This window comes from Papio anubis, chromosome 10 (genome assembly GCF_008728515.1).
Source record: "Papio anubis isolate 15944 chromosome 10, Panubis1.0, whole genome shotgun sequence".
Lineage (NCBI taxonomy): Eukaryota > Metazoa > Chordata > Mammalia > Primates > Cercopithecidae > Papio > Papio anubis.
The window spans coordinates 74,183,253-74,200,649 of record NC_044985.1 but is presented as its reverse complement, the minus strand read 5'-3'; the positions used below and the strand labels follow the sequence as shown (position 1 = coordinate 74,200,649).

General features: G+C 39.7%; 2 protein-coding genes across 7 annotated transcripts in view; one reads left to right on the top strand and one right to left on the bottom strand.

Annotated features, from left to right (window-relative positions):
- Positions 1 to 17,397, bottom strand: part of MFSD6 (major facilitator superfamily domain containing 6) — a 91,869-nt gene that overhangs the window by 23,977 nt on the left and 50,495 nt on the right. For all 6 annotated transcript variants that reach the window (XR_004176601.1, XR_004176602.1, XM_009199303.3 and 3 more), the window contains exon 3: positions 6,829 to 6,926. Coding sequence is in view for 4 of the 6 variants with exons in the window: in XM_009199303.3 (XP_009197567.2) it covers positions 6,829 to 6,926 (98 nt within the window). In the remaining 2 variants the exon portion in view is untranslated. The remainder of the gene's footprint in view (positions 1 to 6,828; positions 6,927 to 17,397) is intronic.
- The window catches only part of NEMP2 (nuclear envelope integral membrane protein 2), a 74,098-nt gene that overhangs the window by 51,575 nt on the left and 5,126 nt on the right, over positions 1 to 17,397 (top strand). The gene's annotated exons all lie outside the window — the stretch shown is intronic.

Genomic DNA, 17,397 nt, shown 5'->3' with positions numbered 1-17,397 from the left:
AAATAACTCTTTACCTTATAACACTCAACACTGGTATCTGATTCTACAACACGTGTTTCAAAATTGTTCAGTCTTGGCCCACAAGAATGCTCTACTGAAATAAATGGCATGTATGAGCAGGAAAAAAGTCCTTTCTTCTTAAGGAGACAGCTGCTCTTTGTAAAATGTTGCTTGGCTTGGGGAAATCACATTATAGTGGCTGGGAGGAGTGAGAATTGACACAGTACTAGGGAACTAGGATTTTTTTTTTTTTCTTGCTTCTGCCACTGACTTAAGCTTACTGAACAAAACATAACTATCCCTTTAGCACTGGCACACAGAATCAGTTGTGACAAACCTTTTCCACGAATAGACCAAAGTATGCATTGCAATTGGTTCTGGGATTAAAAAAAAAACTTCTGAAAGATCAACTTGGTGAAAATCAGTAAGAGACTATTCTTCCTCAGGAAGGGCCTCCATTGGGCAGGCAATAAAAGAAAAAGTCTATATTGGAAATCTTAGTGGTTTCACACATTAAATGTTTTTCTTTTCTTGCTCACACAAAGTTCAATGAACAGGAGACAGAAGTAGTAGCAGCTCTGCTCCATAGTCACTCAGGGATCCAGGTTGCAGAGAATCTGCCATCTGCAATGCCTGCTTACCCTAGGTGTCAATATCCAGCCGACAGAGGAGGGAGTGACACACTTCTAAACCTGACCCATACAATTTCCCATGTGCTATCCTTCCCTCCTATCATTTCTGCTTTTATTCTGCTGGCCAGAATTAACCACATGGTCATACCTAACTGCAAGGGAGGCTGGGAAATAGAGTCTAGCTGCATGTCCACAAAGAAAAGGAAACAGAGATGGTGAATAGCAAGCCAGTCTCTCTGTCAGAGTTAGGGCTACTATCAGCAATGGACCTTCCACAAATGGCAGAGGATCCTACAAAGAGCAATGGACTTAGCAAATGGCAGAGGATCCTACAAAGAGCAATGGACTTAGCAGCAGCAGCAGCAGCATGGATCTTCTGTGTGCTGCACGAAAGAGACTTTATATAAGACATGCAACAATTTGTGTTAAAAGCCAACATTCCCACACCTATCGATGTACAGGACTGTAAGAATCCCCTTTATGCATTCAACAGTATTTACTGAGCATCTATATTATGTGCCAGATACCCTGCTAGGCTTTGAATATTTGACAATATGCAAAATAATGTCCCTAGCCACCAAGGAGCTTATAGTCTGGCAGGTGAAAGGGGGCAGGATTTATCTAAAGGGGAAGCAGACTAAGCTCCTTGAGAATAGACATATCCAGCACCCAGCAGAGGGCTGACATGTAACAGCAGCTGAACAAAAGGACATTGAACTGAAACAGGGTAGGCAGTGGTCTGCATGCTGGGATATGACAAAGAAAGCATTTATGGATAAAAGGTACCCTGGGTAAGGTTGGAGAAAACTTCCAAATCCCATATATAAGTAAAAGTAGACAGAGGAAACAAGATAGATCTCTTCTATAAGCTCTAGCTTGCAAACTTAAAAAAATACATGAGTTACTTAAAAAAAAAAAAGTCTATAACTGATGCAATAATGTTCTGGGGGCCCTTGTGAATTTTACGTGCTGGCATTATGCCTTTGGCATACCTTTAAGCAGGTTTTAGGAGGCTACCACCCAAAACTGAGGGAGTTTAATGTTAAGACTTGGCAACATTATACTACACGCCCAGTGTTTTCCCACCTGAAGCCACACATGAGAATTGCTTTTCTATCAGCCAATAAAAATTTCACTTACCTTCCCCAAAGATAACTTTATTAACAGTGTGCACTGACTAGTCATGTTTCCCTTACGCTTTGGTCATTAGGCTTCAGCTTAATTCATGGTTAGGATTTAATGCATAATTGCAGTTTAACTCCTTAGAATAGAATCTTCTAAATGATATTTTCTCTGATCCTGATCTATATTTATAATTTATTTTACTTTTTTGTTATTGAGTGCTTTCTAACATTTATCAGAAGCTAACTGTGGGTCAGGTACTGTGCTAAATACTTTGCATGGATTAGTGTATTTAATACTCATGTCAACCTCTCCTATAACTCAAGAGTCTGTGGCTCAGAGAGATTAAGCATTTTGCCCAAAGACACAGAGCCTATAGGTAGGGGAGCTAGAATTCAAATCCAGATAGTCTAATTCAAGCCTTAGCACTTTATGGTTTCCAGATTATTGCATATTTCGATAATCTGCCTCAGCTAACCTATAGAGTGAGATGAGGGTATAAGTACTAATTAAAATACATGGATGTTTTTACAGATGTGTTATGGATGGCAAGATGTCATCCTAGGAAGAGCTATCATACTGAAGGTTCAGCTTTAAATTTAATTTTCAAATTTTCTTCAGATATTTATAAGTTTTTGAGACAGAATTTCTTATATCATTCAAAAGATTTAAAAATTATAAACTACTAACTGTAGTACATGGCACAGGGGGCTGAAAAATGAATTAAACAACAAGCATTAATAGTGTGTCTTCCTACATGTACATCTCTTTGGAGAACTGAAAAAGTATAAGCATGGTCTTTATGTTCAAGGGTTTAAACTAAGTTAGAAAATAAAACTGGTATTTCTTCCCCATGCTCTTCCAGAGCATAAAAGGAGGAAAATGTGCTTTGTTTGTTGTTGTTTTGAGACAGGGTCTCACTGTGTTGCCCAGGGTGGAATGCAGTGCTGCAATCACAGGTCACTGCAGCTTCAACCTTTTGGGCTCAGGCAATCCTTCCACCTGAGCCTCCCCAGTAGCCGGAACCACAGGTGCACACCACCATGCCCAGCTGATTTTTAAATATTTTGCAGAGACAAGGTTTCAGCCCATGCTGAAAGCATGGTTCTTATTTGGCTGAATAAGCATGCTAAATAAGACAAACAGAAAAACGCTTTATAAATGTCAGCTCAAGTCCCCCTGATGACATTAAAAAACCATCTTTCATCAAAATCTTAACCCGGCTCCCACTGATAGAGCATCCTACAGAGAGAGAGCTGACCCAGACCTCGTTTTCACTCCTCAGTGCTGGAGTCATTAATTCAAGTAACTCAAAAGGACCTCTTCAGTTATAGCAGCCCCTAGGAGAGCTTTACTCTCCTCAAATACATTTTAATAGCAAGGGTAATTCTGATTCTTGCTCAGAACTAACACTAACACTCATCTCTGAGTTTTGCAAGGATTTGCAACCAATACCCATACAGGAAGGAGAATAACAAGTTTGGGCTTTATTTTAATCAAATATTTATATTCTTGATCAAAATCATGAATGTTTAATTGTTCTTTGTACAAAATAAAAGGAGAAAATTCCTATGGGTTTTTAAAATGAGATCTTGAGAAATAAATATAAACTATTCACCACCACCATCATCCAGCAATGCTTTTAAGCACTTAGACTCACTGTCTCTTTTTTAAATACACTGCAGATTTCTTATAAGGAGGAAATATGGTTTCTGCTTCTTTATATGGTATTACCAGTTGCCTACTGAATAACATGTTTGCTGCAAATGGTAGCTGAATTGCTAAAAAGATATGGCTGCAAGAGAATGTTTACTGAACATGAGAAAGATCATGGGAAAGAAATAACCTCACAATTCCAAACAGCATCCTGCTGGATACTGTCCTTACCTTGATCCCCAAATAAAGGCCTGAATAGCCTCCTTCCTATAGGCCTGGGGAAGAGGAAATTTGTTTCTTCACAAACCCATCTGCTAATTATTACCAACATGGCCTGAGAGGACAATCAAGAAACTCCAAGACTGAAGATAACAAGGAATCCTCCACCAGCAGTTACATGCAACCCCAAAGAGGAAGGGCTGGGTAGTGGGGGCTATAGAATGAGGCACATCTTTTGTCTTCTCCCTTTCAGCTACCCACTAGATAGTACTAATTCTCATGGTGTTTTGGGGATAAAGCAAGGGTGGTAGGATAAAGAGACAGACTTTGCTTATTATTATTATTATTATTTTTTTTTTTTTTTAAGGAAGACCCTCTTGTATGGTTCTGGCTGGGAACCAAAAAACAGAAGTGCTGATTTTTCAGAGTCAAGATGCCCAATGATGACAGACAACATCCCATTCCCCAGCCTTCCCCTTCCCCAGACTAGGTCTTTGGCAGTTAACTGGTAACATTTCTAGTCAAGGAATTAAGGGCTATAGATTGTGACAGTGGGCTTGTCCTATAATGAAATCAGTGTTTTGTTGTAATCATGTCCTGCCTTACTGCATCCTAAATAGAGTCTCCTTTAAGCACAGGGACTTGAAAGCCATTTGGACAAGCCTTGTAAAGGCAGACGAATCCAAACTAGCAAAACAAACCTCTTCAGTCAGAAATGTATTCCTGTGATGCAGGATTTATTCCACATGAATAATCCACTGTTTTCCATGGGGTGGGCATGGGTCAAACAAAGGCAAGTGATTTTGATTTTGTTGTACAGTCAAAATACTCAGAACTCACTTCTGCCAGGGAATGAAACCATCTCCTCCAGCATTAGAAACAAAGAGCTCTGTGGAAACTGGTCACAGAGGCCTCTGTTGGACTAGAAGGCTGTATTTACAGATCCTCTTCGCTGGCTTCAGATCAGTAACTAGGTTTCTACTGGCATAGGGGAGAATAAAATGAAACACAGAAGTATGTATCGTAGCCTGCCCTAGGAAGCAGAATTCCTGTTTAGATTCAGAGCATGGCCAGCTCCCTAAATCCTGGGATAATACCCCTGAGGTGCATACAAGTATTATAAAACATGTCCTGCGTTGGCAGCGAGATGATAAATGCTTCAAGCCCTAGCCCTGGAACACCACTTATGCTCCCTGAAGAGGCCATTCTGTCCTCTTCTGTGTCTTCGCACACAGTTCTTCCCCCATGCTGGAATGCCTACTCCCTTTAGGCCACGTGGTGGATTCCTATTTGCCCTTCAGAGTCTGGCTTATGTGATTCTTCATCCTCCCACTCCCTGCTTCACAAAGTTAATTATTGTCCTTAGGGTAAGCTCCTTATCTGTTACCTAGCACATTTTTCTATGATTCCATCTAACATGCTGTATAGTTATGTGTTTACGCATCTGGCTTCCAGAACAGATGGTGAGACCTTGGGGCCTGAGTTAATATATGTATATATTTTATTACATTCTCAGCACCCAGCATACTGCCTGGCTCTTAGTCACCATTTAATTTATCTTTAATAGATTAACAGGAAAAATGCATTTTTAAATTCACACAACATTTTTTTTTCCTCTTATAAAATTATTCTGTTGTTCTTTAACCATTTCATGGCTGTTCTCTGTTCCTGAGTCACTTACGGAAGCTGTCCTTTTCCACCTAATTCATTTTAAACTAAAAGGATAAAAAAGTTATATGTATGTATAATTACAATATATAGTCGTTTCTGTTCTGTAGGTATACAAATCTTTATTTATAGAGTCTGCATACTGTAGCATACCAATAAACAAAGCGATTAAGCCAGGTCAGGATAGAACAGGAACCAGAGGTGGGAAATCCTAAGAACTGTGTTGCATATATTACCTTGTTATTGAATCATTCTCACCTGCAGTTTCTGTTTAATGCATTGTTATTCTTAAATGACACAAAGCTGAGATGTGTGCCTCCCCTCAAGACCCATCCAGAGTTCTAATTATTAGAAACAATAATTTCTTATTATAAGACCAAGTTTCCATTTTCTATATATTTGTAAACAAAATCTCCTTTCACTAGCTACACCATTGCATCAAATCTGAGAAAAGCATCTTCAAGTATATATATATATACACACTTGAGTTTTATAATTATAATGTGAATATAAATTATATCTCCTTTCAATTAGGATAAGTTCTTTTTTCATTGCTATGATGGAATTTGATGAATGAGCTGGCATTTTGTACATTCTGTTTAGATGTATAATTATTAATCTTTCACCTTAAAAGATTGAAATTCTCAATCTTTCATCATGACAAGAAATTAATTACATTGATTGTACCGTATTTGTCTCCTTAGGGTAAGGGAAAATGATAATGGCAATCTATAAAGCTAATGAAATTGTATATAATCACAGACTGTTTAGTGCAATTAATGATTTAGTAGCCTGGGCTGTCACTCAACTCCAGCGATCTTGTCCTGAACCTTTATTTTAATCATGATGCCAATCAGGACTTTTCAGGATGTAGTCATTACTATATGAGCTAACATGGCAATGAGTTTTGAATAGTAATCCATTTCTTTGGCACTCTTCAGCTACATGACGAGAGCCTTCCAGAAATTTTTCAGTTGTGTCTTGATGGGAAACAGTACACTGAAGCAGAGAGAAGCATTCAGGGCAGGGCATTTGAGCAGAGATTTTTTTAAGTTCATGGAAAAACAACAATGTGGCTATAAAGCTTTAGTTATAAGTCACCAGATGTGATAAAAATAACTGAAGAGATAAAATAATTATGACAACAATCTTTTTTCAGTAAGTATAGTTAACCTACAAAACTAAAAACACCAACAACTTTAAAAGATAAATATTTTTATATTTTAAAACCACCCTTGGATGTCCATGTCTAACAGTTGTGCACAGGAGTTTATTCTAGAGTTCCTCTTCCGTTGTTTAATCACAAGGGTGTGGGTCAAGTCCAGCTTTGTTTGGCTCAACATAGAGCAGCACTCAGGTAACCGAGAAACCATCCCTCCTGATGTCATCTCTTCCTTAACAACCACTTCAAAATCACATGAAACAGTAGGCCTGCCCTTCCTTTATAGAATCAGATGCTGAAGGCCACTGGGCTTTTAGCCACAGCTCAGGGAAGGTAGAGAAATAATTTCAATCCCAGCTGTTAACTTACCTTGAAGAACTTCCATGGGGAGAACAGTCCAGGCATTCTCCAGGTAGGAAATATAAATATAGCGAGCTGTATTGCAGGCCAGACCAATGTACAGAACCCTAAAAAGAAAAAAAAAAAAAAAAGCAAAGGAAAATAAACTGAGGCCCTAATACAAAATCTAATATGAATACAAAACGAGCAAATATTACCTACCTTTTCCTTCCCCAAACCACCCATCATCCAGCAGGAGTGGGAAAACTGAAGGACAATTACATTTAAGCATGAATTTAGGAAGAAGATTGCTTCTAACATATCTGCCCTCAGCCTTTTCAAAATGTTTGTTAATATAAAAGCGAACATCACCCTTCCTGAAACTTAATTCGTAGCAGAGATGATGCTTTTTTAAGATAGTCTGGGCACACTGCCATCTGTAATGACATTACTGGCTTCCTTCCAGGTGGCTGTAGAAGAAATATGCCTGGGATTGTAGCCACTTCACTACAATGGGGGAAGGAAGGATAAAAATGAGAATATGTAAACATGAATGTGGCCTTGCTCACAGTACCCAAGACACCAAGCAGTTTCACAGGGAGACTCTCAAGGTCATTGAAAACGATCACTCATTCACTACTATCAACTATTTGGAAGTCAAATAGTTTCTCCTATCAGTTCAATGGATACATGTTCATCTTTTAAAAAATCCGTGGTATCGTATGTTTACAAAACTAATAAATATACACCAACCTCTTGCATTCTCCCACCCCTACCATTACCACTACCAAAAGTATAAGTAGAAATAAAATAAGCAAAGGCCGAAAGTGCTGCACCCAAGTACAAGGTTTCAATCTCTCATTCTGAACTGGATGGGCTGGTTTGGAAGGAAAGAGTGGCTACTTCTCTGCACAAAAACACACCCTAATGGTAGGGATTTATCTTTCTCCCTTGTTTTCTATTTTCTGTTAATTTTCCTAACCTTAATGCTCTGTTCTCTGAATCCAATTTGATGAAAAGTAAAAGGTAAAAGAAATAAGCCAACATGACAATCAGTGGTATTTTCCTAATCTTGCTTTTTATGTTAAAATCATCCCTGACTGAGTGTGTTGGCTCATGCCTGTAATCTGAGCACCCAGGGAGGCTGAGGCAGGAGGATCACTTGAGTCCAAGAGTTCAAGACCAGCCTGGGCAACATAGTGAGACCCTGTCTCTACCAAGAAAAAAAAAAATAGCCAGGCTTGGTGGCGCACACCTATAGTCCCAGCTACTTGGGAGGCTGAGGTAGGATTGCTTGAGCCTGGGAGGTCTAGGCTGCCCTGAGCCATAATCCCACCACTGCACTCCAGCCTGAGAAACAGAGCAAGACCCTGTCTCAAAAAAAAAAAAAAAAAAAATCATTCCTATGAACACTGTTCCCTTTTTCCCAACACTGAATCAACAAAGGGAAATGCTCTCAGACACCCCGCTATCACTAATCTCACATATGAAAAAGAAAGATGAAAAAAATACAAAAAAGAAAAGGTTGAGGGGCAAGGATGAAATAGGCAATAGATATTAGAGAGATTTAGCAGATTCTCAGTGAAGTATTACAAAAAATCTGGGTCATCTTGTTCTATGGACAGTATGTTCTTTGTACTTGCGTGTTTTGAGGAGAAAAGTACGTTTCAATCTGCTTTAATGAAAATTTTATTGAACAAACTTGCTATAGATTCATCAATTTCCCTCTGCTAGGGGGAAAAAAAGCCACAGGAAATTAAAATGCAAAATGTACTACATGAACACACAAGTTACACAAACCTGTGCCTCCTTTTACAAATTCTAAGCCAGCCCTGTGGATGGCCTCTCTTTAGCCTAACTCAGGGGTCAGCAAACATTTTTCTATAAAGGACGACACATTAAAACAGTTTAGGCTTCACAAGCTACATGGTCTCTGTTACAACTCCTCAGCTCTGCTGCTATAGCATGAAAGCAGCCACAGGCAATATGTAACTGAATGAGCATGGCCATGTTCCAATGAGAGCTGAATTATGAACACTGAAATGCAGATTTCATAAAATAATTTTCATGTGTCACAAAATCTTATTCTTCTTGTGATTTTTTTCGACCATTTAAAAATGTAGAAACTGTTATTCTTAGTTCACGGGCCACATAAAAACAGGCAGCAGGCCAGATTTGGTCAGTGGGCCACAGCTTGCCATTGACTTGGCCTCATTCCTTAATTCTTTTTCTTTTTTTGAGATAGAGTCTCGCTCTGTTGCCGAGGCTAGGGTGCAGTGGCATGATCTCAGCTCACCGCAACCTCTACCTCCCAGGTTCAAGCAGTTCTCCCGCTTCAGCCTCCTGATAGCTGGGATAACAGGCATGTGCCACCACGCCCGGCTAATTTTTGTATTTTTAGTAGAGACGGGGTTTCGCTATGTTGGCCAGGTTGGTCTCAAACTCCTGACCTCAGGTGGTCCGCCCACCTCGGCCTCCCAAAATGCTGGAATTACAGGCATGAGCCAGCTCCTTAATTCTTAACCTTGCCTAGACATCAGATTTACTCTAGTAACTGTTTACAATTACCGATGCCAAGGCCCACACCTATCTCAATAAAGATCTCCACGGTTGAAACCCAGGCATTTTGAAAGTTCTCCAGGTTCTTTTCTTACTGAACCAGGGTGGAGAACCAGTGGTCTAACTCATTCCAAGCTGTCCCCAGTAACACTGTCATATAATCCCATCATAAAACAATTTTGGTAATCCACTTTCCTAGTGTTCACAAATTGCCTATCCTGAAGCTATCTTTTGAGCCCACCTCTGAATCAGGGTTGCCATGACAACTGTAATTCAATCCAGGCCATAGTCCAAAACTCCTGGCTTAAAATAACCCAGTGTCAATTGATCCAGTTTAGGAGGTAGATTGTGCTTTGCCTTCAAACCTCTCCCCAGATGGAATTCAGTTACTAGAGTGACTGCTTCACAACTTCTGGGACCCTTAGGTCTCAGATTGCCACCAACAAGCTGAGTGGCTATGAACTTCCTATAGCCTTCACTTCTTTCCCACATTTCTACTTTCACAATTGATAGTCCTTTAGGAGCAAACAGGTACCCTAAAAAATAAAACACAAAATAAGAAGTATCCAGGTCAAGGTTACTTCATCTCTCTGAGCCTCAGTTTCCTCATATATCAGGTGGGGATAAAAACATGTATTCTGTAGGTTTGTTGTGAAAACGACACAATGATTCGCCCAAAATAAGCACTCAAAAACTGATTCATCATCATCATCTTAAAGTATCCAAGTAAATACTCTTTGGTTTCTGACAAAACTTTTTTTTTTTTTTTTTTTTTTTTTTTTTGAGACGGAGTCTCGCTCTGTCGCCCAGGCTGGAGTGCAGTGGCCGGATCTCAGCTCACTGCAAGCTCTGCCTCCCGGGTTTACGCCATTCTCCTGCCTCAGCCTCCCGAGTATTGCCCTAGTATTCCAAAAGACAGGAACATTCACATTCCTTACTCACCAACCATTTTGGGGAAGCCAGTGGCTTCAAGAAATCAGCAAGGGTAAAACTGTGAGCAGAAAGAAAGACAGCATTTGGATCTATGAAAAGGCAAAGAAGTACACATATATTTACTGAATAGTTACTGAAAAGTACTTCGGTATCAGAATGGGGTATATAAACTGCCATAGTACGCACTGTTATGACTGAACCATGTGTTCCCCCAGTTCATGTGTTGAAGTCCTAAGTTCTAACCCTCAGTATCTCAAAATGTGACTGTATTTGGAAACAGGGCCTTAGAAGAGGTAATGATGTCATATGGATAGGTCCTAATCCAATATAACTGTTGTTTTTACAAGAAGAGATTAGGACACAAACAGGCACAAGGGAAGAAGTAAAAACTCCTAAGCCAAAGAGAGAGGCCCTCGGAAGTAACCAACCCTGCTGACAATTTTGGACTTTTTGCCTTCAGAACTGTGAAGAAATAAACTTCCAGTTTTGTTTTGTTTTGTTTTGCTTTGCTTTGTTTTGCAATGGCATGATCTTGGCTCACTACAACCTCCACCTCCCGGATTCAAGTGATTCTCTTGCCTCAGCCTCCCAAGCAGCTGGGATTACAGGTGCATGCTACCACGTCCGGCCAATTTTTGTATTTTTAGTAGACATAGGCTTTCACTATGTTGGCCAGGCTGGTCTTGAACTCCAGACCTAAAGTGATCCACCTGCCTCGGCCTCCCAAAGTACTGGGATTACAGGCGTGAGCCACCACATCCGGCCATAAACTTCTGTTTTTTAAGCCACCCAGACTGTGGTACTTTGTTATGGTAACCCAAGCAAATGAACACATTCACTCTCATAAAGTTAGGGATTTGCTAATATAAAGGAATTTAAAGTGTATTTTACTGGATCATTTTCTAGACAATCAAATTCCTTTTTATGCTGAATATGAGCACGTGTTCAGGGTTCTAGAATTTTCCTGGGCACTTATGTCTGGAAATACAAGACACTGAAAAAAAAAAAAAAAAAAGTCTCTCAACGAGATACAGATACCTACTGAACACCTATAATGATAAAACTCAAAAACAACATGACTGTCCTATTTCAGAATAGGAAGTCAGTAGTAATAAAAGTAGACAAGAAACAAAGGCAATTTTAGAACAGGTGGTTGGTAAAGTGAAACTATCTATAAAGAGGAACACAACTGGGAAGAAGCAAATGATGCAGCAGAAAACACTACACTGTGGAAAACCCAAATCACCTGCCAGTCATTTTTATCCTGTATTCGAGCAAAATACAACAGTAGGAGAAAAAAATGCTTACAGATTCTAATTTCTTATATAAGCACAATTCACAGTATTAGCAGTTTAAGCTGATTTGTGGTTATAATAAAACTGGTAGTTTTTTCAAGAATGTTAAGATATAGATACAATGAATGATGAGTCATTCTGTAATTCCTAACAGTGTAGTTAGTTGTGAGACCCTACTTTTCTAAATTTAACCAACTATAATATGGCTAAATCCACCCTCCCCCACTCCCACCAAGAGGCACTAAAAACCACAATGAACATAAATTTTGCTCAATAAACATTTATTAAGATGCCACTATGTACCATATACTGTGAGGGGAATAAAAATGAAGAGGAAATCTACCTTGTCTTCAAGGGACTTACAGCCTAGTGGGGGAGACAAACACATAAACAAGTAAGTTAAATATAATACACTAAGAGATATCCAAAGAGTGCAATGGGACACAGGAGAGACCCTTAGCTGACTCTGGGGTTGAGGCCACCTGAGTTAGAAGTGGTTGGCCAAAGAGGGCAGAAAGAGCATCACAGGCAGAGGAAACAAAGCGAACAAGGGTTCACCATAGAATATCAAGCATCTGTGGCCAGACAGGGTGATTGACAGACACAAGAAGGATTATAGTCTAAGGATTTTTGAAGAAAGAACTTTTCCAGTCCAGATACAGTCTGGATACTATTCCAGAAACAACACAGGGTGTGAGCAGCAAAGAAAGACCTAAGTGGAGTTATCCTACAATGCCCAGATCTGAGAGGCAAAAGAGCAGCACCACCAGAGAACCTATACTCATCTAATGACTGATGGCAATAAGCATTTTGCAAAACCTCTGGCAGAGAAACAAAACTTCCCAAAATAATTATAATAATACACTGGATACAAATGAAAGCCCCGAGATGAAGATTGTTTTTTATCACTTGGAAGTTGGATATTTGCAGTTAGACTTACAATTGTCTACAATTTGTGTTGCAAGCCCTTACACAAAGATGCACGCACACCAACCAATGCATACAAGGTTGCTCGAGGCCAGGGTGGGAGATGAAGACAGACCAGCAACAAACCAAGGTTCCAAAAGCAATATTTCAAACAGGTCACAGACCACTTGGGCAATTTCCTCAGCTATACCTGGCTGGAGTTTTTACTAGATTTCCTAATGAAAAGAGCTGGTTGTTGACACCAGATCCCTGGAGCACAGTCTATATATATGAACTGCCTCATATATGAACTGGATTAAGTTTTCTGTATGGTAGACAGTATATGGTGCACCTTTAGGTTGGGCTCCATCATTCTCAGATTTTTAATTTTTATTTATTTATTTATTTGAGACAGGGTCCTGCTCTGTTGCCCAGGCTGGAGCACAGTAGCATCATCACAGCTCAATGCAGCCTTGACCACCAGAGCCTAAGTGATCCCACCTCAGCCCCTCAAGTAGCTGGGACTACAAGTGTGCACCATCACGCCAAGCTAACTTGATTTTTAGTAGACATAAAGTCTCATTATGTTGCCCAGGCTGGTCATGAACTCCTGGGCTCAAGCAATCCTCCTATCTCAGCCACCCAAAGTTGCTGGGATTACAGGCATAAGCCATTCATCTGGTCCCAGATTATCCTTTTATGGCCTATATAAACTTGTCCCTAAAAAAATTTTTTTTTTTAGAATTGTTATAGATGTCTTCCTAGAGCAGGCTGAGTGGGCAGACATCAGCTGCTGATTAAGAGTGGAGAGTCCTGTGCTCAGCACAAGCACTTGATGTGCCCTCCTCCCCAGGAATGAAGCTTATTTCTACATAATCACTGATTCACACTGTTGACCTAAGTAAGATGATGTTCTCTATTGTCAGTTTAAGCGACTAAGAAAATATATATCCAAACTCTTTAGAAAATAATTAAAATATAAGGTTTAGGCCTTGAAAGAATTAAATCTTGGTCTAGAAAATTTGTTTTCTCATAACTGTCCCCCTCCTCCCAGCTATCTTCCATGATATAATGTTACTATGGATATCCCGCCAGGATTTCTCTGTCCCTGACTAGCAGAATAGGGCTTTGCTGTAACTGTCTGGAGTCTTGTCATCCTCTCTCCCCATTTTTCGTCCTCTCCATGGCATCTCCTGCATCCTGTGTCCCACTCCAGGACTGGCTGGTTTGAAAGAATCATAGCTGGCATTCCTTGGGATTCCCATCCCAAGAAGGTGGCCTGAGTTACATCATGGTACACTCCTCTAATGCTAGAATGGTGGCAAGAGTGGCCAGAGAGGAGAGGAGACATGGCCACAGAATCAATGACCTGAGCAACAGGCAGGAGCTGCCACAGCTCAAGTTCAGACCAAGCGCTTGCCTAGAAGTAGCAGGGCTGACAGCATCTCTCACCCTTTTTCCAAGATCCGACTTGGGGCACTGGTACCTCTGATTTTGAGAGTCCCACTGTTGAAAGGGATCATCCCTTCCAAGAAGCCTCCCAAGATGTCTCCAGGTATAATTAGTCCTCCTATCCCCCCCCGTTCCTCTGCTACACTCTTTGTTTCCATTAGAAGACTCATCACAGTCTGTTGCACACTGAAGACTGAGTCCCTGGGAGGCAACGGCTATGTCTTCTTCCTCTTTGTACTCAAAAAAAGCCTGCCTTGCTCAGGTACTCCATGAATCTGTAATATCATTTAATATAATCTTATATAAACTGATAAAATATGAGGGCAAAAGGAAGCATTATTCTTATGAAAACAGTATTTCTCAACAAGCTACTATCATTTTGGATGGTGCAGTTCTTTATTGTGTGGGATCCACCATTCACTGTGGGATGTTTAAAATCCCTGACCCTTGGGTGCTAAATGCCAGTGTCTGAAACACTAAAATAGCTCCTACGCACATTTTTAAATGGCCCCTGTTGAGAACCATGAGGTAAATCTCTTAAAACAATGGTTATTCTGTTCCCATTTCTCCATAAAATGTCTGCATGTGTATTCAATATGGAATCAATTAATATCAATATTCACATTATATTAATACAAAAACAAACCAAGAAGGAGACAGACAGCAAATCATGAACAACGATAACTTGGAAATCTGTGGTGACAGGTCCCTTCATTGCCTAAAGAGTATATTTCTGTAGATTTTGAGTTTGTATAGTAAGTTATGTACTTTTTAATAATCACATAATAATAAAGATTTAAACGGTGGGGAAAAAACTACTGTCAAATTAGCCATGGGAAAGGCAACCTTTAAATTTTTAAATTAAAAGACTTCTGCTCTCAGATTTTTTGAAAGTATCTTAAGGTTCATGGTCCACACTAAAAAAAAAAAAAAAAAAAAAAAAAAAATTAAAACTGGTAGAAATCACAGATTGTACATGCTATAATTTAAATGTCTGTATCCCCTCCAAAATTCATAGGTTGAAACTTATTCACCAATGTGATGATAGTATGAAGGAGGTGATTGAGTCATGAGAGTGGAGCCCTCATGAGTGGGTAAAAGAGGTGTGAGGGAGCTGTTTCCCCCTTTTGCCCTTCTGCCTTCTGCCATGAGAGAACACAGCTTTCAAGGTGCTATCTAGGAGGCAGAGAACGAGGCCTTTACCAGTCACTGAACCTGCCAACACTTTGATCTTGCACTTCCCAGCCTCCAGAACTGTTTGTCACTTAAAGCAAGGTAAAAGACATTGCAGAATAGTAAGTATAGTATTGTAATATTTATGTCAGAAAAAGGAAGTGACACATACAGCTACATACTTACACATGAACAGAGTATCTCTAAAAGGATACAACACTAGAACCTCATATAACGGATGGTCTCTAAGGGGAGGAATTGGGGGACTGCCCAAGGGGTGGGGGAGAGATTTTACTAAATACTGAATGTTTTTCCAAGTGCATGTCTACTTTCTCAAAGAATTAACAGACATCAAGTCACTGTGTTTCATGCAGTATAAACAGACACATTAAATGATGTGTGATGTTTGACCCCCGGTTCTCAACCTGAACGGATCACTGTCTGGGTTTCTACTTTGGCTTCAAAACCATACAACATTCTTGCTTAGTTCGTATTTAAATTATTCCTTTCTTTTGAAACTCTTGGGAGATTGGGTGTGAGTAAACCATATAGTTGTCTAAACAGTTAAGAAAGGCACAGGAAATAGTGTTGCCATAATCATTTTCTTTCTGGACAAAGAAAATGGTGTTCTGTGTCAGACTTAACAAGAGTGTTTGTTTGCTTCAAGAGCTGCATGGATCATCAGAAAGTCTATGTAACACAGTAGGAACGTCTGCATCAAAATTGCTGACATAAAGAAGATTCTATTATGAAATATCTTTCCTTGTCACCTTGTCTGGCACAACACTGCCTAGCTCTCAGGCCTTCCACTCACAGGGATGACAAATGGACTCACTGGGCCACCATCCCCACCTGTCTCTGTGTCTTGACATTCTTCAGCTCTCACCCAGCTCCATCTCATGCCTGGTCCATCTCCTTTAATACATGATTGCAGCATCATGTGCCTCTCCTCACAACACTTATCTTGGTTGTAACAGTGCACCTACAACCTGACCGCATTCTCCATGCAGGGTGAGGACTTTCATATTATGCTGGCTCAGTTTTATCCCCAGTGCTTGACACATACCAGGCACTTGGTAAATAGTCCCAAACTGGAGAGAAAATATGAATACTTCAAATAGAATATCAATTAACAAATACTTATTGAACATACTCTGTGCTAAGCGCTAGGGATATACACTATGCAGATATACGTGTGTGCATACGTGAGTGTGTGTACGTTTAAGATATCTGATTATGGTATAGGAATAAGTGATGGGTATGTGAAAGAATGAATGGACTTAGAAAAGAGGCCTATAAATATATTTAAAAATAGATGTCTATATTCTGCAACATTTTTGACTAACATTAATAGGCTATGGTTGAAAATACATATTTTCATTTATGTGGACAAGCAATAAATAGCTCAATGGGTAGCTGATTACAATTTGTTTATTTGGAGCATCCTGAAGCACTGTGCAATGGAACTTCAGCACATGTGCTGAGCAGATAACGGGGTTCTGCTCACCACAAGCCTATCTCACCAGAAGAGTAAGAGCTAGGATACAAGCCACAAAGCTCAGAGTCAGTGGTAGTCCCACAGCATAGCTGAAGGGATCACCAAGAAGATCCTGGGAGCCACCAAGCTTTTATCAGCCAGCAGGTATGGCTGGCCACTGACCCAACCTTGTAGAATAGAGCATAAGAATCACACTGTATGTCAGAGAGTGAATTAGAAATAATATTTAGCTGTTTATGTTTTCTGCAGCTACTAATACTTCCTTCTATTGTTTCTGATATAAAAAGAAAAGGTAAAAGTAGTTTGGGTCTGAGTCTGTACTAGCCGGAAATCATTTTGTTCTGTTCAGATTCTTCCTCTCTAAAATGACTGATAAGCTAAGAGTGTAACTGTGGTCACCATCAGCAGGATCACTGTGCTGGTCACTGGGCTGTGACCACGTTTACATCTCTCCATTGTTATTTTAGTTTATCTGTTTTGTTTCTTAAGTTGTGTGTATCTCCAGCTAGAAAAGTAGAGATGTTTAAAGCAAAATAGAACCTTGATTAATGGAACCCAACGACTTGGAAGACACAATATGCTGTTTTGTTGTTACATTTTCTATTTAGTCAAATGACTGAATGTACACACACACACACCCCCGCCCACAATTTTGTTTAAAAATTTCCTAGGATATGGCTTAGGTATACATATGACACAAACACTATAATTTCCTGAGAAGAATCACTGACATTTTGCATAGCAGTTAATTTTTAAAAGGCCTCAAGAATTTTACTTGACCCT